This window comes from Hibiscus syriacus, unplaced genomic scaffold (assembly GCF_006381635.1).
Source record: "Hibiscus syriacus cultivar Baekdansim isolate YM2019G1 unplaced genomic scaffold, ASM638163v2 tig00110548_pilon, whole genome shotgun sequence".
NCBI lineage: Eukaryota > Viridiplantae > Streptophyta > Magnoliopsida > Malvales > Malvaceae > Hibiscus > Hibiscus syriacus.
Window position 1 is genome coordinate 4,286,271 of NW_024062775.1, and position 11,232 is coordinate 4,297,502.

An 11,232-nucleotide genomic window follows, 5' to 3' on the forward strand; every position below is an offset into this window, starting at 1 on the left:
TGGTTTGTTTTAATACCTAAGCATTCAATTTTTCAAAACCATACCTAACGTTTAATTTTTATTTCATTTGAATACCTGACGTCAAAAACTTAACGCGTTTAGTATCAAAACTATAAGTTTTGGTCCATTTTAGTACCTAAACTTTCAATTTTTCCAAAAATTAATGTTAAATTTTAAATAGGTACTAAAATGAAACAAAAACAAAAGTATTTAACCAGGTATAAAAATAAACAAAAACTAAATTTTAGGCATGATTTTGAATAAATTGAAAGTTTAGGTATTAAAACATATTAAAATTATTAGTTTAAATACTAAATGCAAAATTTACCCTTTAAAATTTTGACAAAAATAAATCTCCCCTTACAAATTTCCGTTCAAAATAAAGTTGGGGCTAATTGTCTAAATTCTTAGTAGCTATGATATAAGGACCCACTTCTTCATTTGGGCCTTGGGGGACTTTATTAAGCTCTCGTCCTGCTTCTGCTGCTTTAGGTATCGTTCTTTAAAGCTACACTTAGATTGCTTTCTTCTCTCTCTCCTTAGCTTAAGCGAAATCCAAGTTTGTAGAGCTTCTGAATCAGTTACGCTCGGGCCTACAATTTTGTACGTACTCTCTTTCTTCTTCCTCTTCTTTTATGCTTTAAAAAGTTGGGGGTAAAACTCACTATTTTACTGATATTTTCTCTTGTTTATTGTGGTGTAATGTTAAGTGCAGCTCACAGGATTTTCCGTCGAACTTTGGCCGGAGAATGGCTTATATGTGTGCGGATAGTGGGAATCTAATGGCTATCGCTCAGCAAGTTATAAAGCAACAGCAAGAGAAACAAAAAGAGCAACAACATCATCAGCAGCAACACCTTCTTGGTCTCAGTCCTGTTAGTCTAAACCCTTGGAGTCAACACGGCGATTCCATCTCACCCAGTCTTGGATACGGGCTTTCGGGCCCGGGTTTTGCTGACCTCTTTCAGGGAGATACTGGAGAAGTGTTTCAGTTCCCCCACATGGGTCATCATAATACGAGTGGGTTTCGGTTCCCGGATTTTGCCGGTGGTTCGGGTGGCGAGTTTGAGACCGACGAGTGGATGGATTGCTTAATGAACAGTGGAAATTCAACGGATAGTTCGAATCTGCCACCTGGATGTGAAGCTTGGCCAAGCAATGCTGATTTGGGTCTTTACGGTGCCGATCCATTTAGTGCTTGCCCGAATCGTCTCAGCGTGGCATGTCCTACGCCGTCTGATCTGAACCGAGTGATTTTCTCAGCAGAGGCAGAGAAAAATCTTAGCAGTTCTCTTCAACCTCAGCCTCAGCCACCTACGTGGTCCCCATCTCCTCTATCTCAACCTTCTCAAGCAACCGTTAAAGAAACCAAAGCAAGCAGTCCCCCGAGCCAGACGCCACTCAGAAACGACGCCGCTGGGGTCTCAGTTGATTCCCCCGAGATCGAGTCTCACCCGCTTTTTAAAGCTTTACTCGTCTGTGCTAGACTCACTGAGTTGGAACCTGAAAGCGCGATTAAATCAATGGAAGGACTCCGGGAGTCGGTGTCAGAATTTGGAGATCCTACTGAAAGAGTGGCCTTTTACTTCACCAAAGCTCTCTGTAGCAGAGTTCCTGTTCGGGCAGAGAAAAGACTGGATCTGCCTGACACGACGTCGGAGGACTTCACTCTCTCTTACAAAGTATTGAACGAATCGTGTCCTTACTCGAAATTCGCTCATTTAACGGCGAATCAAGCGATTCTCGAAGCAACGGAGCGGGCAAGCAAGATTCACATAGTGGACTTTGGAATTGTTCAAGGAGTTCAATGGGCAGCTCTTTTGCAAGCGTTAGCTACCAGGTCAGTTGGAAAACCAACCCGGATTCGTATTTCGGGTATACCTGCCCCGGTTTTGGGCTCCTCTCCGTCTCCTTCCCTTTATGCTACGGGTAACCGTCTACGTGACTTTGCAAAGTTACTGGATTTGAATTTTGAGTTTGAACCGATTCTAACTCCGATTAAGGAACTTAGCGAGTCTTGTTTCCGGGTTGACGACGACGAGGTATTGGCTGTAAATTTCATGCTTCAATTGTATAATTTGTTGGATGCAGCTCCGGTCACTGTTGAAGCAGCTCTCCGTTTGGCTAAATCTTTGAACCCCAAAATCGTGACATTGGGTGAGTACGAAGCGAGCTTAAATCGAGTTGGGTTTGTGAACCGGTTTAAGAATGCTTTGCGGTATTATTCGGCCGTGTTTGAATCGTTGGAACCCAACTTACCTCGTGATTCACCAGAGCGAATACAAGTTGAGAGACTATTATTGGGTCGGAAAATCGCAGGGATTATTGGACAGGACGAAGATGAAAACCTAAGGGAACGGATGGAAGATAAAGAGCAATGGAAGGTTTTAATGGAAAGTGCTGGTTTTGAAATGGTAACCCTTAGCCACTATGCAATAAGTCAAGCGAAAATTCTGTTGTGGAATTACAATTACAGTTCTTCGTATTCGATAATTCAATCCCAGCCTGGATTTCTTTCTTTAGCTTGGAAAGAAGTGCCTCTACTCACAGTATCGTCGTGGCGTTGATGGTGAAATTTTCCACTTGGTCATTTTTCTCTAGTGTGGAATGGAACCGCTCAGCTCAGTCTATGGTGAGAATTCAAGTGCAAAATGCTTATTTCCATTGTTTTATATATCATTTTGATTTTATTTTTTCCCTTTGGTATTTGAGTCCTGGTTTTAGAACTTTCAGCATGGCAAAAATTGTAATGCAAGGGTATATGAAATTCGTGGAGATTATACATAACCCTTGGGTGTTTTGGGCGTTCGCTTCTTTAGGAGAAATGTAAGTTTACGCAGTTTGGTTCATTAACATCTAGATCATAGGTTATTTTGTAGCAATATGATCAGCAGTTTGGTTCATTAACATCGAGATCATAAGTTATTTTGTATCAATGTGATGAGCAGTTTGGTTGATTAACATCTAGATCATAGGTTATTTTGTATCAATGTGATGAGCAGTTTGGTTCATTAACCTTGTGGGGATTACCTTTCCCCGTCTTCTCAGAAATCAAGTTTTTCAACCTTTAGACTGCTCCCATCTTACATTATGCATCGTAAAGTCTTATTTGGATGGACAAGGACTTTGAATTTGCATGTGGGGGGGGGGGGGGTTGTTACCATCCCTGCCTAATCTTACTTTTTCTTTTTTTCATTTTCAGCCTACGGGCATTTATATCTGTTGGTTACAGATTTCATGGCTGTCATTTTCATCCTGATGAAACCAAACTCTTAAATCCGTTCTGATCATGCTGGACTGAATAATGTACATATTATTTTTCTTAATTTCTGTCTTTTAAACCCCCGTTGGTCTCTCTCTCTATATAAGATGCATAAATAATATACATATAATATGAATAAGAACTTGCGACAGTCGGCAGCTATTGTATCCTGTTCCATGCAAATTTCTTTAGAAGTTAGGCCACAAATGCTCAACGATCAGCTTTAGGACTTTCACAAGTCCAGAAAATTCGAAGATCATGGACCAGAAAATGGAAAAATAATCGTAGGAAAAAACTTGGTTTGTAAGATGGAAATTATTACCCTTCTGGAAACTGATAGAAATCTGACATAGATTATGAAATCGAGAACCAAATTCTGCATTTCCATATAGAGAAATTATAATTGAAGTGATTTTTTGTTGTTGAACAAATTAGAACATCACCAACGGATTGGGATTGGGATTGGGATTGGGCTTGTATACGCAATGGCATTTGATACTCTTTAGTAATACCAAAGAATTGGGCAATTTCCAATATGTCCATCATATGAGTTCGTTTTTATTAAATGAAAGATCCATTTTAAAAGAGAGAAAAACCAAACATCAAATACCAAAGGTCGTACAATTTCTTATCTTCTCTGACCTTTTTGAGGAACAATATCAGCAGAACTTTTTTGGCTTTATAGTTATAGTTTTCATTGCAACAAAATAAATATTTGTTAATGCACATGGATCTTGATTTTTTTTTATCCGAATATATAGTCTGGCTTAAAACACAAATTATTATATGATTTTAATTTTTTTAATTTAGTATTTATTTATTTGTATTAAATTAGTATTTAAATTTTTATTTTAAAAAAAAAAATATTTGCCATCTTCAAGTATTCAATTTGAGGTCAAAATAAAAATGACTTTTGGTTTCCTTCAAGACAAGACTGCGAGGCGAGTTCGCGGGTGGACTCTCTCATACGGCAGTCGCTCAGTGTATATCAAGTCTGTTGGTCAAGCTCTTCCAACTTACATGATGGGTTGTTTTCTTCTGCCTGAGGGTATTATTCGAGACATAAATGCGGGTGTACGATCGTATTAGTGGAGTGGGAACCCTCCCGATCGTGGATGACCGTTAGAAGCATGGGAAATGATTTGCCAGCTGAAGAGAGTTGGAGCCTTGGATTCCATGGTTTGCATCTGTTCAATCTTGCAATGCTCGGTAAGCAAATTTGGCGTTGTATCAGGAACCCAAACTCACTTCTATCCCGAATCTTAACATCGAAATACTTCCCATCGGGTGACATTCTTTCATCTCGTTTGGGTGACCGACCTTTCTTTGGTTTAGCGAAGTATTTATTTGGCTCTTCGGGAATTTCTCGAGGTTTTTCCAATTTTTGCCAGGGCAGGTTTACCTATCTTTGTGTGCTCTGGTTCATTCAATTCGTGTGGTGCTTGGCTGGAATCTCTCCTATCATTGCTTGATAAAAGTGCTTTCACCACTGTTTTGTTGCCGTTGTATCAAGTTTGGAATAGGCGAAATATATAGTTTCATGAGACACGCCTCATACCAAACTGGCACCTGGTCACATCAAGTCGAGCGTTGCAACGGGCTTATGCAGATGCATCTTCTTCCTCAGCTTCCACTGTTAGAACAAAAATCATAACAAATATGAAAAATAACAAGGATAAAATCATATCAAATCATCAAGAATAAAATATTAGATTTACGGAAGTGTATCGAATTAATTATAAAATAAAATTAAAGTCTTTCTTTGATTGCAATCTTCTAAAATGATAGGTTTACTCTTGTTGTAAAAACTCTCTTCCAGTGATAAGAGTAATAAAAAATAACCTATTTCTTGGGGACCACTACCTCATTATATAGATTGAATATTATGTCAATATTTTAAGTATTTATAATTATGCCCTCATCAAATTATAAATACTACTTATGGTATCTACACTTTGATTCAATGACACTTTAATACATATAACACATGCAACATATCTGGCCACTTAATTTTATGTCATACTTTATGATAACACTGTACATTATACACATGTGCCCACAAATATGGATTTTAATCCAAAAATCTCCCACTAGGGCAACATATGTTTCCTGACAAATGTATAACCTTAAGAGTTCATAATTCTCTGTCATATAATAAGTATTATATAACAATATCGTCCATCAACTATATCCATATAGGATCAATGCAACCTTTGCCATATCAATCATAACTAGATCCATCAATTGTTACGTATATAAACATAGTCAAATGACATAGATTAATCATGGAGCGTAGCATGGAAATTACATGCAATGTGAATCACACATGTCTATTTCCAACTGGTCCTCTTTAAACATTAGTGAGATCAAATTTTACCAAAATTAGAGTGTGGATAAACCGAAACAAGATTTATTTCTGTAGAAAATAACTTTAAAATAAATATCCTTAAACTGAAGTTGTGTTTATAATAAACGAACATTAAAATTACAAACTCCCACTAAAACCAAATATCCTTAAATGATATTACACCCACATGAGTAGTGTGATCATTAAAGACCTTGGGTGATAGTTCTTTAGTAAGTGCGCAATTATGAGTTTGTACCAACATGCTCTATAAACACATATTCACTCTGAATTTTCTTTAAGAACCAGAAACATAATGTCTATGTGCTTAGACGTAAGATGCTCTTGTTATATGTGGAAAAAAGGACTGCAACTTAGTTGTCACAAAATAACTCAAGTGATCTTTCTTATCAATGCATAACTAACAGTTCACGTGACAAAATTTTACATTCATATTCGAATAAGTCGGAGTCCATAAACCCGATATCTCTTACTTACTAGACCTCCAATATGTGAGCATATAACATTTTTGTTCTTAAATATATTGTATGAATCAATTTGGCTGCTATCCAACGATCTATACCTAAATTACTTAAATATCTGTTTACTATCATAAAATCATATGCTATGTCTGAATGCATATAAACATGAGTATACATTAAATTCTTTATTTATTTTGAAGCATAAGAAATTTTTACATTTCCTTAGTTTCAAAATCATCCTTAGGGCACTGATCAAGACTAAACTTTGTTCCTTTAGCAATAAAGGGTATTATTTGGATTACTCCCATTGAACTTATAATATATACAGTTATCAACCAAATTCATCTCAAAACCAAACGAGATAATTGCTTAGGTGAAGTTTGTTATACAATTAACGGGAGTAATACTTGAACTTATAAATGAGTTTCCTTAATTTGTATATGATTAATTTTGTATCATTAGATACAATTTTCTAATTGCACCGTATAAAATATTTCATCAATGTTACCATTAAGAAACACAATTTTGAAATTCAACTTATGTAACTCAAAATCAAATAAGAGCAACAAATATCATAATTATCTTGAAAGAGTCTTTCAATGAAACCAAAGAGAAAATCTCTACAAAATTAATGCCTTATTTTTTAGTATATCCTTTATATACAAGATATGTCTTATACTTATCAACATCACCATTTGTATCCATCTTGATTATAAATACTCCTTTATAACCAATTAACTTTGCACCTTCATGTAATGAGATAAGTTCTCAAACTTTATTATCTTGTATAAAACATACTATTTTTACTTGGCATTAATCCACTTTTGAGAGTCATAACTTTTATGACATGATGAAAATTGATTAGATCATCTTTCATCATTCTAATGTCATCCTTATTTCTTGTAGAAATACAACATAATAATCTAAATAACATTTCTCTCATATCGTGGATCTTCTTAATGATACTTATTCTTTTATTTTGTTGAGTTTTTTCTTCCGTAACAATTTCTCATCTTAAATGGAGAGTTTTTCATTATTATCTTATTTAGGTTAGATTCACTTCTTGTAACATCCATAACCCATATATATCTCGATATATGAGCTAAATATGTCACATCAACTTGATAATTATTTGCTGAGCATAAATACTTAAAATCTCATTTTTTTTAACTTTCATTGTTTCAACATAAAAATTTTTACCCCATTCATATAAAATCATAAAAGAATATTTAATCAGTAAGTAGGCAGTTCAGAGCTTATCATAACTATATATCACTGTATAAATACTACTTCATTTAAAAACCATTTAAAATATAACATTTACACTATTCATTCAAAAATTACGATTAAATACTAAAATTAGTCAAAACTAAAGAAAATAATCATAGTTACTATTACAGACCCTTTTAAAATAAATTCAATAAAACATACCATCAGGTGTAATGTACATGCCCCTAATAAGTCAAAGATATGATGTCTTACTGATTCTATAGGTAGGTTTGACTTCCATAAGATGCTCAGATAACTCCTCTTTTCACGTTCTTTTCTTTACTCGAACCTACACAAAAGAATTCACGTGCTAAGTAAAACTTAATGATGTAGTAATATAGCTAAAACGAGATAAAACATAAATTTCATAAAATATTATAAACATAAATATGTAATTTAAATAAAAGCATTAAAACTTTCAAACTGAGATATTCATGTTGTTTTCATCTTGAAAACCTGAAAAATCATTATCTCATGATTTTATCAAAAATCATGTAAGTCAATATCAAATATCATAAACAACTTATGTTCTTTTCATTTAGACATATTTCAGGACTTTCTTTTCAATTCCATATTCATTTCTTTCATATTCTGTCATAACTTTCACATTTACTTTTATAACCCAATATATATGTAAGAGAATACAAAGTAAGTGAGTCGGATGAGTGTGCGCAGTAAGCACTTCAGTGCTATAATCTCAATCAGAACATATTAGCACATACAATGCTATTATATCATAATCATAATATGGACACAAAGTGCAATCACATCTGAAATATACTAGTATACTTACTTGTAACACCACAATATAACATAAGCACACACAATGCTATCACATCAGAATCATAATATGCACACAAAGTTCAATCATATCGAAAATATACCAATGTACCCATCGGTAACACCACAGTATATCAATCATTCCACCTCATAGCATACCAATTGTACCTACGACTCTCAATGCAATATACAATGACCTTATTTTAAATTCATATAATTTATAATTCAACGTTTCCAATAAATAGTATTTTTTTCCAATATCATTATCATAAAAATCATAATTTGGGCAAACCATACCCTAAACTACTTTAAAATAATACGAGGCAAGTCGTCCTCAATCAAATTAATCAAATAAACTACTACAATCATTTTACACTTTACTTATAAATTAAAATATAAGCCTCGCCAAGCTTTAGGCTTAATCCTTTGCTTTAATTACACAATTTATCAAAATTTCATATTCTAGCAGTTTGCACTACCTTCAAAGAAATATTATATAGTATTAATATACATACTGAAAAATTATTCTGTTTGTACCACTGAAAACTAGACTAGAATACAAATCTAATCATATAAGGCACTTTGTCTAGTTCCACTTGTACAATTTGTAGCGAATTTTCAAATTTGACTGACAAAAGTTGGTTTGGGCAGAATCTGCTGCCCTGTTTTCTGACCTATCACCGTTTAAAAATTCATATCTTTTTGTATACTCCTCTAATCTAGTTACCATTTGTTCTAAAAGAAACTAGACTGATATAAAAATCCAATGATATAAGATTCATCCTTCAATTATTTTTGTATAATTTCTGGTGATTTTCTAAACTTACTGATCAGAACATAATTTCTAGGCAGATTTCACCAACTTGCATCCTTAACTTATTCACTAATTCCATTAGCTTACCAATTAAACATATAGGCTCGAATCACACTTCATACACACTAGGAGTCACTTCTTAACGTAACTCTGACACTGGCTCATCGCAAACAAATATTTGTTTGATAACATAAATACAAATTAAATGCACTCACCTTTGCCTCGCTATTGAACATTCTCCATGATATTCTTCTCGATCTCACACTTTTCCTCCATTTTCAAGTTACTTGAATCACTAGATTTACCATGGTCTGACGATGTTATATAATAACATAAAATATTCAAACTATACATTAGTATTAAAATAACATAATCTAAAATTAAGTACAAAATTCAATAGAAATAAATCTGATATAAAACTAAATCATGCTTCTATCGAAATTTTCAAACTTCTCAAAATTCTTATTCAATCACGTGTATATTTAATTTCACTATCAAATCAACCCTCTACTTTTTTTCAATTACACCATCAAGCCATAAATTATGATTTCTTTTTAGAATTCATATTAACTTCCCCCATTTAATTCATAATGGCCCTTTACTTTTATGATCATTTTGCATTAATCACATATAATTTCCAGCACCTTACTAAAATATTCAAATCAACACTTAAACATTCAAAAGCTTAAAATTTCATCCTAAACTTTCTTAGACTTTTCAAATTCAACCTAACAACTTGATAAATTTGCAATTAAATCTCAATTTAATAATTAAACCCAAAAATCAACATACTAAATAAAATTTCCAGCATTGCAATAATTACCCAAATTATACTTCTACATTTAATAAACTTGAAATCAAGTCCCTATAATATTGAGACTTTTCGAATTCCACCCTCAACTTTACCAAACTTGCAATTTGATTCCAATCAATTTTCTAACTTAAATTTTTAGTATTTCAACTATAAAAATCAGCATTGAACCCTTCAAATATCACATTCTTACAATAATGTCCCACAATTATCAAAACTTATATATTAACCATTTTTCTTATTCAAAAACTTGAAATCAAGTCCCTATAATATTGAGACTTTTCGAATTCCACCCTCAACTTTACCAAACTTGCAATTTGATTCCAATCAATTTTCTAACTTAAATTTTTAGTATTTCAACTATAAAAAATCAGCATTGAACCCTTCAAATATCACATTCTTACAATAATGTCCCACAATTATCAAAACTTATATATTAACCATTTTTCTTATTCAAGCTTCCAAATTGGTCCAAATTGATCTCCAAGTCACATGGAACACTTCTAATATCAATACAAGACCATAGGAATTATTTCAACATTCCCCCTAAATTTTCGTAATGGCTGAATACTATACATTAGTATTAAAATAACATAATTTAAAATTAAATACAAAATTCAATAGAAATAAATCTGATATAAATCGATATAAAACTAAATCATGCTTCTATCAAAATTTTCAAACTTCTCAAAATTCTTATTCAATCCCGTGTATATTTATTTCCACTATCAAATCAACCCTCTACTTTTTTCCAATTACACCATCAAGCCATAAATTATGATTTCTTTTTAGAATGCATATTAACTTCCCCATTTACTTCATAATAGCCCTTTACTTTTATGATCATTTTGCATTAATCACATATAATTTCCAGCACCTTACTAAAATATTCAAATCAACACTTAAACATTCAAAAGCTTAAAATTTCATCCTAAACTTTCTTAGACTTTTCAAATTCAACCTCACAACTTTATAAATTTGTAATTAAATCTCAACTTAATAATTAAACCCAAAAATCAACATACTAAATAAAATTTCCAGCATTGCAATAATTACCCAAATTATACTTCTACATTTAATAAACTTGAAATCATATTTAATAAACTTGAAATCAAGTCCCTATAATATTGAGACTTTTCGAATTCCACCCTCAACTTTACCAAACTTGCAATTTGATTCCAATCAATTTTCTAACTTAAACTTCTAGCATTTCAACTATAAAAAAATCAGCATTGAACCCTTCAAATATTACATTCTTACAATAATGTCCCACAATTCTCAAAACTTATATATTAACCATTTTTCTTATTCAAGCTTCCAAATTGGTCCAAATTGATCTCCAAGTCACATGAAACACTTCTAATATCAATACAAGACCATAGGAATTATTTCAACATTCCCCCTAAATTTTCGTAGTGGCCGAATACCCTAAGTGAATTAGGGTTGATTTCCATTCAATTTCAAGCATGA

At 32.9% G+C, this 11,232-nt stretch overlaps 1 protein-coding gene across 2 annotated transcripts; it reads left to right on the forward strand.

The window, feature by feature from the left end:
* Nucleotides 1-411: 411 nt before the first annotated feature.
* Nucleotides 412-2,831, forward strand: LOC120130955 (SCARECROW-LIKE protein 7-like). 2 transcript variants are annotated; one of them, XM_039148100.1, is made up of 2 exons: nucleotides 412-492; nucleotides 716-2,831. In XM_039148100.1, exon 2 carries the CDS (start codon nucleotides 750-752, stop codon nucleotides 2,565-2,567), a length of 1,818 nt encoding a protein of 605 aa, XP_039004031.1. In that variant the 5' UTR covers nucleotides 412-492; nucleotides 716-749; the 3' UTR covers nucleotides 2,568-2,831. The 2 variants fall into 2 exon arrangements, with proteins under 2 accessions (XP_039004031.1, XP_039004030.1); XM_039148099.1 differs by lacking the exon at nucleotides 412-492 and adding an exon at nucleotides 511-603.
* Nucleotides 2,832-11,232: the final 8,401 nt, after the last annotated feature.